Consider the following 15,040-nt stretch of genomic DNA (forward strand, 5'->3'; position numbering starts at 1 on the left):
AACCCAATACTCAAAGCCTAACATAAAAAAATCATGGTGTTTCCAAGCAATTAACGATGATTTACAAGTGAAGGGTCTGTTCTGACCAAGGCAGTTAAAGCATCATGGTTCAAACAATGACTACCCCACCATCAGAGCATGCTGCATTCACGTGGGACAACCATCTTCCCACTTTGCTCAGTTCGCAGCTGTGAGTACACATGGAAGTAAACGGGGTCAAAGCTGAGGATGAGTCTGCTCGTGTCTGTAAAGCCAGAGTCATTCCCACAAAACCCTTCTTCATCCTGAAACCCCAAAGCACCACAGCCCCCAACTCCCCACCCCTGTCATCTATCTTCCTGTCTGGCAAGATGGAAAGATGAAACACATGACATCAGGACACATGAAAGTTATTAAGCAAGGTTACTAATCAAAATATTTTTTAGCATATCAACCAAGTAAATATGTAAAAATCTAGTAATTAAGAGAAACTTCCATAATTAAGATTTAGCTAATGGTTTTATCCTACAAAATAAGCTGTGTCCCTGCCCTCCATTCAGGAGATACTTCAGTTTTATAACCCTGACATGTTCACACGGCACCTTTACATCTTAGACAATCTTAACAATAAAGAATGACCCAAGTGTTATAACTAATAACATTTTCTGGGTCAACGCTTTAATTAAAAAGCTCTCCCCTTGGGCTTCCCTGGTGGCGCAGTGGTTGAGAGTCCGCCTGCCGATGCAGGGGACACGGGTTCGTGCCCTGGTCCGGGAAGATCCCACATGCCGCGGAGTGGCTGGGCCCGTGAGCCATGGCCGCTGAGCCTGCGCGTCCGGAGCCTATGCTCCGCAACGGGAGAGGCCAAAACGATGAGAGGCCCGCGTACCGAAGGAAAAAAAAAAAAAAAGCTCTTCCCTTAAAAATTATTTGAATTATACTGATATTACAATATTTGTATACTGGTTGCTTTTTAACATATTGAGATATACGTAACAGGACAAATAAAGTTCGTTTTTCTCTGTAAATTCATTTAAAAGTATCTCTATGATTACCCTATCAACATCAGAAAGGTTAGATTATACTTAGGGATAGGTAAATGCCTTAGAAGTGTTTTTACCATCAAAAGAAATAATGATCTTAACAGCACATGTATTTTCGTGTGTGAAGTGTGAAGGTGACTAACTTTGCTGTTTCTATAAGTTTCTCTGTCTATAAAAATGCAGTTGAAACATAATCAACTTAATTCAAGATGTTAAAATTAATTATGTTAAGTTAGCCAAAGCACTGAAGTTGAATCACATGATCCTAGCATTCTAGGCTGATGGCTCCCTCGGATCAAAAGGATAGTAAATAACCAAGTAAGGTGCTTCTGGGGTATATTAGGTCCCTAATCAAGAATGTGTGATCACTGACCCTTTAGGCAGAATAAAATGCAGAGTATAAACAGATTGGTGATAGTTCATTTAATTTAGGTTGAGCCACCTGTAAATTCTTCATACCTCTGGAAATAACGTGTATATCCATCTTGAAAATACCAGTAGCAACAAGTATTCCGAATATTTGCTATGAAATCCTGGAGCATACGAACTTGTATAAAGTAGACAAGTTTGATTCTACACCATTCAGGCTTAGCCCTTTTCTCCCCCCACCCTTTGCTGCCATCTTGCCCCATCACCCTTCCAACCCAGTTTCTACCATCAGGAATTTACAAATAAACTATTTTATAACAAGGTTTTCAAACAAAGAAAAACCATGATGTGATTCTCCCATCACTTAAATGTAACAGTATCGATTAACTTAAATTCTAAGTATAGAAATGACCACTTTCCATATAAACGGGAAGAGCTTTACTCTGACAATCCTTCCATATTTCCCAAAGTTGTGATTCTGGTAAGACACATGTGTGGCACTGTATCAGCAGTTTGACCTTCAGGCTTCAAGATTAATGTTAAAGTGATACAAGTCAAACTTTAGGACTTCCTAAGAGACCAGAAAGTTGTGTTGTTACTATGCCTCTTTTACAGAAATAGTAAGATCTTAATCATATTCATACCCACGAAATCTTTTCTTGAATGGCATAAATCGGAGTTTCTGTGCTTAAAATGTTATGGTTCAAATTCCTTTAAGAAAGAAATCACCAGCGACAACACTTGACAATTAGCATCTGAGCTATGTAAAGTCTAAAATAATTACGAGGGGTACCATTAGTGGCCATTTGTAAGCACACTGTGATGATGGACTTGCAGAGGTAGGGAGCTGGACTATTTAAGATGTGTATCTGCTCATATTTAGATGCATTAAAGAATAATTATTACTGTGAGAAATTCAGATTGAAACCTGCCTATAAATTTCATCCCCTAAATATTACTTACTTCTGCTTACTTACGTCTTCTACTGACAAGTTGTAATGTATCTGCCACCAAGAGCCCAGTAATAAGGCCCTCTGAAACTTGACCTTTGTCTGGCAGAGACGTGTAAGACTGACCTCTGAGGTGGGCAGGACGGTAAACAGCTTACGTTGTCTATAAGGAAGCTTCATTATCTTGAAGTATTATGAATTCTCAGACTATAAAACACCTTCAAAGGACTATATATATAGTTTAAAAGCCTGAAAATTTTGTTAAAATTTTTCAAACTCTAAAAAGACAAAAGCACTGGTTCCCTTACATCATTTCCCATTACATCAGAAATATACTTCCTCCAGTTAATCTGCCCTATGAATTAAACCAAAGAGCTTGGACAATTACATTGGACAATTACATTCGGAAGTTCATAAAGGACCAAAAATAGTAACCTATGCAAAAGGTGAGAGTGATTACGTATTACAAGTGATATGGTTTTGGCTTCAGAATTTTATTTTAGAGGCTGTACGAGGCCAGATTACGAGGCTGTTTGCAAACCTGGGAAATCTATCAGATGCATGAGATAAATGAGAAAAGTGAAAGACAAAAGTAAATACATGTTCCATCTTGTACAACCATTCAGTAGCAATATAACCATTCAGTTCACCACTGCTTATTCAGTTCATCATGCAGAAGTAACCATTCAGACTCCTCTCTCCATATGAGTCACATTCCTGTGATTTCTAGATCTTCTGCTATTTTTAAAATACTAGTGTTTATTAAAAAGTAAGTTCTTAATTTAAAATTACATTAATTAAAATTATAGAATCTTAGGCACTTAACTGAAATTAAGGCCTGAGTCACTTCAGAAATACTAAAAATAGTGTATCAGAGCAGTTTTATAAAAATATCACCAGAGGCCGATGCATCAGGCCTCGACATGCTTCCTTCTGTGTGTGATTTCAGCGTCTGATTCTGCTAACCTCGATCTATTGGCACGGCATGGGGTGGGGGCGATAACGGGCAGCTTGTTCATAAACACAAACCTTCTCCTGAGACTTCTTCCGAGTGATGTGTTAACATGTTAAAATCACGAAAAACCTTTCCAAAATTATGATATACATACCCTTTGCAACACAGAAATATTTGTCATCATCACTGATGGCATATAGCGTCTTCAGATCCCTTTCCCTTTCAGAGAAGAATTCAATTACAAACAACACTACCCAACGAGTGATTCAGTATAAAATAACTTCTCCCAAATTTGCCTAATGTGATCAATCCTCTATAAGCTCTAGAAAAGGTACACCATCAACTTGCACAACAGAGTCCCAAGGCCTGAGAGGCTCAACACCCATATGTCAGTCATGGCTGCAGGGCCAGGAAAATGAGCATCCTGCTGGACTCCTACATTCTTCACACTGTGCTCATGGACAAGGTCAGGGTAGTTTCTGTGTGCAGGCTGGGGTGCGGACAAGGCCCTTGTGTCCCACTGGCTTTCACCACGTTGACAGCGTCACCGGCAGCCGGGAGCCTGGATGGTTGGGTGGGAGGGGAGCACAGTTAGTGAGATGCAGGAAGAGGTGTGAGAGGTAAAAAAGAAGCAGGCTGTGTGACCAGCATGCACTGCTGCTACAAGGACGCCCCGGCGCAGTGAGACGCTCAAGAACGACAAAGGGGAAAATCCACAAAGTCACGCGTCAATACAGAGACACGAATAAGCCATCAGAGTCAGTTAGGTGAGTGAAATAAAGAGGGACTCTCACAGAGAGCAAGACGCTCTGCATCTGTCCCTGATGTTGCTATAAAAATCAAAGGCAGAAATGCTGTCTGAGGTTCTAAAGACAAGAAAAAATACTTATTATCTACTTAATTCAAGTATTTGAAAGGACAATTCTCCATTACGACAAAGCCAGATATAGAAAATGGCAATTGTGAAAAGTTATTTCCCTGATCAACTGACTTCACAGAACTGAAATCCAGGAAACAAAATTCAGAAAGAGCATTAAAAAAAATCTCCCCTCACAGCAGAGGCCACGTAATTTGACATCAATGTTTCCAATTAACAATGGAGAAACATTGTTCCTTCCCTAATGCATGAAATTCAACAGGTACAGATAATGTGATGAGATTAAGCTCCTCCAGGAGAGTTTAGTGAGCATCTTAGATACCTTTTCTCACAGCTGTAAACAGGCCTATTGAAGTAAGAGAGGGACACATGCACACAAGCAGTTTCTGGTTAGAAATCATCAGAGTCCTCCAGTAGAAAGAAAACATTTGCCTAGGTTTTGTGACGTGACAAAAAGGGCAGCACATATTTAAGATAACTACAAAGGAAAAAACATCACCCCAATTATAAAAATGTCTAAGAATAGACATTCTCTTCAACCAAAACATGAATCTTCACCTTTTTTCCTTAAGGAAACTGAAAATAAATTAGCTAAAAGGTTTTCAGAACAAACTTGGAAGCTTCTTTTTTTTTTACAATAAAATTATCATCTTTCCTTCAACTGAAATACAAGCTATTCATCAGATCTAACCCATAAAACTCACAACCTTCAATATAGGGTCTCTGAAAATTTAGAAAGTTAAATTAGGTTTATGCTCTCCCCTACATATGCAAGCTTTTCCAAATACTATTCAGTTTTTGTTTATAAATAGTTTATAGATTTAAAATACATTAATTCTCAAAAGATAGCTTAAATATTGGATAATTCTAGGTTACTGACATACCAAATCATTCACTGAAATAATGGTGTCATTTAGAAGATGGCAAGAAAAAGCTAAAGAACCGAACAGGGAGTAGGTTTAGACTAAACTGGTTAAAAGTTATCTGCCAGAAATAGAATTGTCCACTATTCTGCCCAACTGTCCAAACCTAGGGAGCATTTCCAAATTTTATTAATGTACCACTTTCTAAAGGAGGACTGTTATAATTCATGTGAAAGTATTAATAAGAATCAAACCATGCAGAAACAAAGGCTGAAACGCAGAATGCACGTTAGGTTAAGGCTGGGGAACCCGTCAGCTCCGAGACAGGCCAGCTCCGTACTCAGTCCCATGCCTGCTGCCACACACTGAGGCTGCCTGGGCCTGAGGGTCACCATTTTGCTCCATTTCCACAAAGGAGGCCTCAGTACAATGACATAAAGAAGGACATACAGCTCCAAATTTTTCATTTTTCTTGAAATTCAATACTCTTAGATTCAGCATTCTCTCTTTATATAGGCTGCATCAAAGGAACTGAGTAATGCCTAAATATGTACCAATTAAAACTGGAAAACTAAAAAGATTTAGTGTCATAATACAGATGCAAACAAAACGAGACTCTCATTCCATATTAATCTAAGAGGTAAGCACATATTAAATGAGCTCTTTTTTAGTTGAAGTTTCAGCTCTATGTCTCCTTGCCAATAAGACTTGGTGGTAACATTACTGGAGCTGCGTCTTCAGTAGAAACTGAAAACACTGTTCTTAATGGCTTAAAAAAATAAAGACTAAAATGTGACATTCAGAAGCCTCACTGCTTATACTTTAAGCGTGTGCCCACATGCACACACACACACACACACACTACCCCCACCACACTCTCAAGGAGAAAGGGCAAAAAGAGGATAATGGAAAACAGGAGGGGAGGCAAGAGAGAGGATAACGGAAAACGGGGGTGCGAGGAAAAAAAGAGGATAACGGAAAATGGGGGGGAGGGAAAAAAGAGGAAAACGGCGGGGGGTGGGAGGAAAAAAGAGGATAACGGAAAACCCGGGGTGGGGGAGGGAAAAAAGCGGATAACGGAAAACAGGGGTGCGAGGAAAAAAAGAGGATAATGGAAAACCCGGGGGGGGGGGCGGCGGTGGGAGGGGAAAAAGAGGATAACGGAAAACACGGTGGGGGGAGGGAAAAAAGAGGATAACGGAAAACAAGGTGGGGAATCCCCTCCATCTTAGAAACTCATCAAGTTATTTGGAACTGAAGTAAAAGTATGCCCAATCATCAAAAGCAAAGCACCTTGCAGTTAGTTAAGCCAAAATAATAGTGAAAAACAATTACATAGCAAAGACTGAAAATAATCACCAACCACTGTTGACCCACCACCATGAAGGAAGAGCTGGTTGCACAGAAAGCTGACCCAAACCTTGAGATCACCACAGAAACTCATTAGATTTCAGGTACTACACAAACTAAGAGCAAGAGAAAAAGAAAAAAATCCTATGAATTATCAAAGTTCATTTCATAAGCAGACACAAAACTTGAACAGATGATGCAACCGACATGACCATTCAATCAAATAATTCCCCAGCAGCCCCCAAGCCACATACATTTGGGAAACGATGAACCCCACTGATTAACCCCAATAAGCCACAAAGTATCCATATTTGTGCACTATTAGTCTAAAAAAAGACCCTGGGAATCTAAACAAATGAAGTATCTTCTCTGTCATTAGATTATTTCTCCCCGCCCCCACAGTGGAGTATTTCCTGCTTTGTTTCATTGGACTATAATCACGTTTCTGTTTTGGCTTTATCTTCAGTCTTTAATGAAGAAGACACACCCAAAGCAGTAGCATCGTGTAACGAATACATTGCCCTTAGGGGTCTGGGAAAAGGCCCTACCGACTAGCACTGAAGTCCTTTCCAACAGAGAAGCGCCACCACTCCCAGCTCATGCTAACCAGAGTCGGGGGGCTGTCTGATGTGCCTCATTTAGACGACTGTCTCCTTGCTTCATCCACAGCCTTACTTATCCCAACGTGACAGCTCCATAACGTGCTTCTTTTCAGCTTACAAATATGAATAATTTGCTTTCAATCATATTTAAAGTACTCTACAGCCGGGGATTCAAAACGCCCTTAGGCAAGCAGTGTTTAATTTTGGCTCAATGAGTGAACAAACCATTTCTTGTCATGCTGGTCTGCTCCGGGACTCCTTGGAAGATTCTCAACTTGCACGAGCAAAGGACCAGAGGGAACGGAAGGAATCACAGGCACAGTGGATCTCACACCCCAAGCCTTTGGACACAAATTATAAAAATCATCTATTCTGCCTAGATAAAAGATCTCTTCACCACTAAATGGAACATTAAAATGGAATACTATCTACATAGTGAACAGATATAATAGTAAAGAGAGCAAAAAACAAATGCTTGAATGTTATATACCATCCTTGGGATAGATAATAATCTAACTGAATATTAGTATTTTATTTATTTTACAGGGACAGAAAATGTTTCATTATAACATTATACCTGTTCTATGGTAACATCTTAGAATAAAATAACAGGTCACACATTACTGAGCTATTTTACAGATAAGAAAACGAAAATGCACAGAACTTTCCCGAGATTATACCACTAAGAAAATTCAACTAATAATACTATTGTTTGTCATACTTAACTACACTGTTCCAGTGCTTTAGAAGCTCAATATTGTCTTACCTGTCGGGAGCCATTACTCTGAGCTGAAACATTACTGTGAACACTGTAATGGGGGAAAAAAATAAAGAAAAAATTACCGTGGGTACCTAAAACTAAGAATGTAAGATGTCCAGAAAACATCTGCTTTTACAGGCAAATACTTGCTTTTCTGCTCATTTGCTATTTCCATATACCTATATTCTACTTGTGCTTTAGATATATACTTCACTACTAATCTTGTTTATTCATTGGACAACATCTGTCAAAGACAACAAAATAAAACCAACAGCACAAATGATCCCTTAAATTCAAGGCATTCAGCACAAACACCCACATAACCTTACCCATCACTTCTTTTATATATCCCTACCCTCTCAAGATTTTCTGGTGTCAGCAGTAGCTTAGCATTTTATAACTCAAAAGGCCTTAGTATAAACTTAAAGTTAGAAACTTCTCTGCATACCCTTCTCCTCCAAATGATTTAAAATATGTTTTAAAATTTTTAGTTTAGGCTGCACTCATTCCTCTCCCACTCCCGCAAAAAAGCACTGAAAAAACTCAGCATATAATGCAACAAAATAAATAGAAACAAACCTCAGAACAACTAAAAAAAAGAACAAATATTCAATGAAATAAGAACTGAAAGATGAGATACTAAAACACAGAATAAGGCAAATAGAAGAGTTTACTGACTTCAGACCTTCTAACATAAGCATAACTAGTATCCTGAGGTAAAAAATTCAACTAAGGTAACTGAAAATATATTCAATGTTATAAAAAAATTCCTTGACAGTGAGAAAATAATCTACAGATTTAGCAAGAACACTGTGTTCCAGAGAGATGAGATACAGAATTAAATACATTCAATTCCTTATTGTTATATTACTGACTTTCAACGATAAGGAGAGAATACTTCAGGTACCCTAAGGAGATTTAAAAGCACATCACTGCCAGCATCGGGTTGGCACAGAATTCTCCATGGCAACACTCAAAGAACACTATACCCAGACAAGACGTCATTCTAGTAAAAGGAAATGGGCAAAGCTTCACAAACACAAAACAGACTGTGAATACAGGATCCAGGAGCCTTTCTTAGGGGAGTGAGAACAAAACAAAAGTATCTGATGATGAAAGACAACCAATTAAGAAAGAACTCAAGAATTAAGAGGCCTTGCTAAAAGGCTGGGTGAGAAGGAGTAACCCATTCTACACACCCCCATTTTTTATTAACCACATCTCTGTTACAAGTTAAGTCACCAGAATTTGCACCTCCACTACCTGGGTTCTAATTCAAACCGCGCCACTAGCTCTGCTCTCTGAACCGCAGTTTCCTCACTCACATGGGACTCGCATTAGGGGATCGAATAAATGTTAGCAAAGCACAAAGAACAATGACAAATAAAACTAACCAACGACGAAATCTTTAAAAAAACATCTTGTTTAGTGTAGCTCTGTTGCCAAGGCTGGTGTAAAGAATATACCTATCCGGCACAGTTTCTTTTACTAACCTTGTTGTTCTTCCCAGGATACACTGCTCTGTATTAAGTAACTCATAACCCCACATTAATGAAACCTCCTCCAACCTGCTTTGTACAGAAATTAGACTCATTATGCTACGGCCCCAGGGGTTACGCTCTGAAGCTTCTCCTTGAACTGGGAATAAGTCCAGTAGGTGATAAGCAGAAGATGAAGAATAACATGAGAAAAAAGCGCTGATGGTAAGTGATGATCACCGGATTCTAGCCCCCTGTTCTAAAACAATTTGAAATGCAGGAAGCACTATTTTCTCATAATTACACTTATTCTTTCACTTCCACTAATGTGAAGGGAACAAATACTTCCGTTACTGACCAATCCAAGCTTCCCTTTCGAAGGACTGTCTGCAATAACGGACCCATTTTGCTCTTGCCCCCTCTATGCATCATCTCCTCCACCATTTCTTTTCCTCTCTCTTCTGTCTTCAAGACTGCCCACTAAGCCTGTACAAGAAGTACTAGTAAGTGAAAAGTGAACTGTCCTTTAAAATGTCACCTCTTTCTGAGATACTTTATGTTAGTCAAGACTCACAGGGAGTAGTTAGAAATGAAAGAGTACGAGGAAAACTAACATCAGCCAATTTAAAAACCTGTTATTCAAGTAAGCACAGTACAAAGTCAAGAAGCTTTTTAGGTCAAATAGTTGTGCTTTTTCTAACAGTACCGTTTGCCATGGTTCACTGGAGCAAAACTGTTCATGCGAACAGAACTCTGAGGGCAGGAGTGAAAGGGCATTCCTGCCAGTGCAAGCTCAGGTTCTCTCAAGCAATGTTAGGGGCAGGGCTCAATAACCTTCAGGAGAGTGGGTCCCCCTCTGAACGTCATTCCTAAAAATTATTCTAACTAAAAAATAATAAAGGATCATTGCTTAAATACTCCATTTTTGCTGTGTTTTAAAGAGCCAAAAAGCATCACTCAAGAAGACACAATAAAATTCACTTATTAAAGTTAAAGTAATCTCAATGCTAGGAGATTATATAGTCAGTCATACTCACTCTTCGGTCAGAAATCTGTATTTCAAAAAAATTTAAAGGAGGACAAACTCTTGCAAATAAAAGCCTTAATTTTTCAACTACGTATCATAGCTTGAATGCTTTGTTTACATTTCTGCTAACTTCATCAGGGAATCTTCTTCACTTTAAGCTCTAACATTCTGTCCCAGCCTCCTTTTCAGGAAAACAAGACATGATTCATTAAACAAACAAATAAAATACTTTAAAATATACAGAACCCCTCTAACATTTCTCCACCATTCTTCTTAAAAGCACAGTTTAAAAATTAACTCCAAGAAAAATTATAGTGTATAGCCCAGAAACGGCAGCAAATTTTGTTTTTTACCTAATTAAAAATTCACGGAACTTCCCCGGTGACACAGGAAGAATCTACCTGCCAATGCAGGGGATGTGGGTTCAAGCCCTGGTCCAGGAAGATCCCACATGCCGCGGTGCAAAGAAGCCCGTGCGCCGCAACTACTGAGCCTGCATTCTAGAGCCCGCGAGCCATGACTACTGAGCCTGCGCATCACAACTGCTGAAGCCCGAGCGCACAGAGCCCATGCTCCGCAACAAGAGAAGCCACCGCAGTGAGAAGCCCATGCACCACAATGAACAGTAGCCCCACCTCGCCGCAACTAGAGAAAGCCCGCACGCAGCAACGAAGACCCAATGCAGCCAAAAATAAATAAGTAAATTTAAAAATAAAATAAAAATAAAAACTCACGGTGGACAGAATTCCTCACACTTCCTCTCTCCTCTACCCACTTATTTATTTTTAACAGCTTCCTGACCGCTAAAGGGACTTCAGGGGAATCCTTACTCAAAAAGCAGAGTGATTTTGTGATTAAGTCACTAATCACAGCCTGGCTTTAATGGCTCTCTAAGTGGAAAAAAACCCAAAACTGAATAGGACACCTCCAGCTGAGGCTCACCCTACTCAGTACCCAAAACAAACGACTTCTCCTTTTGAAGAAGCTCTAGTTATACTGACACATCTCCATATAGGAGTGTAGACACTGTTTTAACAAAAACTAGATTTGTGAGTAGGTCTTGAATCTCACAGTTTACCAGGCATTGCAGGAGGCTCTGGTACAACAGTGGTTGAGAAGCATTACGTGAAACTCCACACTGTAATATACACTATTAATACTGATTCATCAGAAGGAGGACTTGGACAACAGTGACTGCAGGACAACAGCAGACCCTCTCCCCAGCAAAACAAACATGTAGCTGCTGAAAATTATTCTTTAAAAAAATCATTAAAAGGCATACATCAAGTGGAGAAACATTTATTTAAGAAAACCTAGTAACTTTTAAAAAATCTGATCTAAAAAAACAAAACAAAAAAGTTACTAGAGAATGAGAGGAACATTTTTTTGTGATAAAATAATTATAAACAATACATGCACCTAACAAAAAGCCCCAAATACATGAAGCACAAAGAATTGAAGGAAGAAACAGACAACTGAACAATAATTGGAGACTTCAATAGTCCACACTAAATAATGGAGAGAACTAAGTCAAGACCCGTGATGAAACAGAAGTGAACAACAGTAAAAACCAAGCAGACCTAACAGACATTCATAGGACATGACACTCAACAGCAGAACAGACATTCTTCTCAATTGCACATGGAACATTTTCCAAGATGAACTACATGCTGGGACATAAAAGAGGCCTCAATAACTGTAAAGGGATCAAAGTCATGTGAAGTACATTCTCTAACCACAATGGAATAAATTACAACAAACAAAAAAAAGGGGAGAGGGGAAAATTTAAGCTACAAACGTCGAAATTAAGCAACACACTCCCAAGTAGCCAACGGGTCAAAGAAGAAATCACAAGAGAAATTAGAAAATAATTTGGGATGAATAAAAATGAAAATACAATATACCAAAACTTATGAAATATGATTAAAGTGGTGCTTGGAGAGAAATTAATAGCTATAAATGTTATATTAAAAAAGAATACAGGGCTTCCCTGGTGGCGCAGTGGTTGCGAGTCCGCCTGCCGATGCAGGGGACGTGGGTTCGTGCCCCGGTCCGGGAAGATCCCACATGCCGCGGAGCGGCTGGGCCCATGAGCCATGGCCGCTGAGCCTGCACCTCCGGAGCCTGTGCTCCGCAAAGGGAGGGGCCGCAGCAGTGAGAGGCCCACGTACCACAAAAAAAAAAAAAAAAAAAAAAAAAAAAAGGAATACAGATCTCATATACTAATAAACCAATCTTCCACCTAACGACACTAGAAAAAGAAAACTAAACCTAAAGCAAGCAGAAGGAGTGAAATAATATACCAGAGAGAAAATTAATAAAATAGAAAATAGAGGAACAGATAAAATTGATGAAACCAAAAGCTGGTTCTTTGAAAAGGCCAACAAAACTGAAAAACCTTTACCTAGACTGACCAAGTGAAAAAGAAACTCAAATTTCTAAAATCAGAAATGAATGAGGGGACATCACCACAAAGCTTATAGAAATAAGGAGGAAAAGAGAATAATATGAACAACTGTATGCCACAAGTTAGATAACTTAGATAAAATGGACAAACTCTGGAAAGACACAAACTCCCAAACTGACTCAAGATAGAAAATGAAATATGAATAGATCTACAACAAGACACTGAACTGGAAATTTTAAAACTTGCCACAAATGAAGTCCAGGCAAGATGGCTTTAATGGTGAATTCTACCATACATTTAAAGAATTCTTTACAAAACCTTCCCCCAAAATAGAGAGAAACATTTCCCAACTCATTCTGTGAAGCCAGAATTACCCTGATACCAAAACCAGATGAAGACAGTACAAGAAAACTATAGACCAGTGTCTTTGATGAATACAGACACACAAATCCACAACAAACCTAGTGAACCAAATCCAGCAACATGTAATATAAAGAAAGACTGTACACCATGACCAAGTGGGATTTCTCCCAGGAATAAAATGAACTGCTTGTGTACAAATCAACCTTTGTTCTCTGAGCTTCCTGTGTGCAAGGGCTACAGTTTATTCATCTTTATATCCTCAGTCACAGGCCAATAACAAACGTACAATATGTCATTCTCATTATGAATAGCACAGCCACCAAGCCCACACTTTTTCTTTAAGCTGCTTTATTTTTCTTTCTGTCCATTTTACCCAGCATTATGATGTGTTTATCTGCTCCCTGCTAGATCCACCGTGCTCAGGGGTAAGTGAACACTGTGACAGACCTTCAACAGACATTGGTTCAATTAACGATGCAACTACAGAAACATTAAAACATTCGGTTTTCAATTCCTAAGTTGCAAGACATTACCCACCTGAGTTCTTCAGGTTTTCCTGTACTTGCCGACAGAAAAAAACAGAAAACATCCCATTAGATTCCTCCAACATGGTAAACTGCTTTACTATTCACAAAAGTAAATCTTGACTCATTGCTTTGTAAGCTGTTTCCCAACTACAGATTTAAAAATCTTCACTTCACAAAAGTGTTCTATGGCTCACGCCATTCAAGTAAATGATGACAATGATCTCCAATTTTTAAGTAAGGCAATAAAATGAGCATACGTTTAAAAAAACAGAACCATCCACAAGCCTTTAGAGTGAGCTGACAGTGAAAAATCATCAGTGGAGTCTAGGAGGTAACTAAGGGTTTTAAACAAATTGAAATGGTTTCATTTATAGCTACATATTATTTAATTTATAGATACATCAAAAATTATAGCTATAAATCAGTTTTTTAAAAAACTGATACTGCCAACATCAGGTCACGGAAGTTGTTTTTGGATAACTGGTGATAACTCTGACATTGGACATACTTAAAATTCAATCTGTAATTTAATACAAACTCAGATTTGAAACCAAACACAAGTTTCAGCTTACTGGTCAAAGTAAACCATTCTCTGTATTACATAATTAAAGTAACAAACAGCAAGTAACATTTATGAATTTGGAAATGTCTATGTACCATGTACACTGATGATTAATATAAAAACTGTACTTAACAGAACCTTTAATATTATTATAATACATACAAAATAAAAAATTTATTCATCATATACAAATGTTTTAAAATATATCTGCGGGGATTTAACAGATTATTATGAATGAGACCTGGAAGTCAAAAACGGAGGGAAAATGTTGCTCTAGAGAAGAACTAAAATAGTAAGAACAAAAACTGAACACAAACTCAGCACAGTGTCAGAACTGGGGTTAGCATAAAGTCTGATCTCAGCAACAGTATAGGCAGTTTTCCCCCGTGTATTCTTAAAAACTGATTATGCTAGAACCAAATTCAGTAAAGAAGAGTACTTTAGTTGTCTGGAAAAGACTAAGAGGACCGAGGCAGCCTCCTCTCCAGCCAACAATACCAGCACAGGATGCACTGCCAGGAAGAATAGTCCTTTGAAACAGGGCTGCACTTCACCTTGCATTTGCAGAGTTCGTCGAGAATACCGTTTGCTGGGCCTCCTTTCAAAGGATGTTGATCTTCTTGCTTTATTGGTTTTTGTGGTCTGATACTCAGTTTTCCCACTAAAATAAATGAGGCATATTAACAGGAATAAGAGAATTTGAGGCCTACAGTAGTCAGATACACAAAAATGAGAGAAAGTCTACACTGAGGTTCTCCTCAAGAGAACCATCCTGAACTTCCTTCCTGAATGACCTATGAAAAACAGTGTTGACGTCTCTCTTTACCACACCATTCTTTCACTCTTTAGGCTTGTGTGAAAGATGCAACACAAATTATATTGTTTTTTCTTAATCATGCACATCACCTAAGAACATAATAAATAAATT

General features: G+C 38.6%; 1 protein-coding gene across 8 annotated transcripts in view; it reads right to left on the minus strand.

The window, feature by feature from the left end:
• Positions 1-15,040, minus strand: part of EPB41L5 (erythrocyte membrane protein band 4.1 like 5) — a 165,473-nt gene that overhangs the window by 73,054 nt on the left and 77,379 nt on the right. For 7 of the 8 annotated variants that reach the window (XM_060153158.1, XM_060153157.1, XM_060153156.1 and 4 more), the window contains exons 13-16: positions 14,667-14,773; positions 13,561-13,579; positions 7,755-7,797; positions 7,214-7,329 (exon numbers count right to left, since the gene is read on the minus strand). In XM_060153158.1, the coding sequence (XP_060009141.1) occupies positions 7,214-7,329; positions 7,755-7,797; positions 13,561-13,579; positions 14,667-14,773 (285 nt within the window). The remainder of the gene's footprint in view (positions 1-7,213; positions 7,330-7,754; positions 7,798-13,560; positions 13,580-14,666; positions 14,774-15,040) is intronic. The other variant, XM_060153160.1, reaches the window with a different exon arrangement.

Source organism: Lagenorhynchus albirostris, chromosome 6, assembly GCF_949774975.1.
Source record: "Lagenorhynchus albirostris chromosome 6, mLagAlb1.1, whole genome shotgun sequence".
NCBI classification, from domain to species: Eukaryota; Metazoa; Chordata; class Mammalia; order Artiodactyla; family Delphinidae; genus Lagenorhynchus; species Lagenorhynchus albirostris.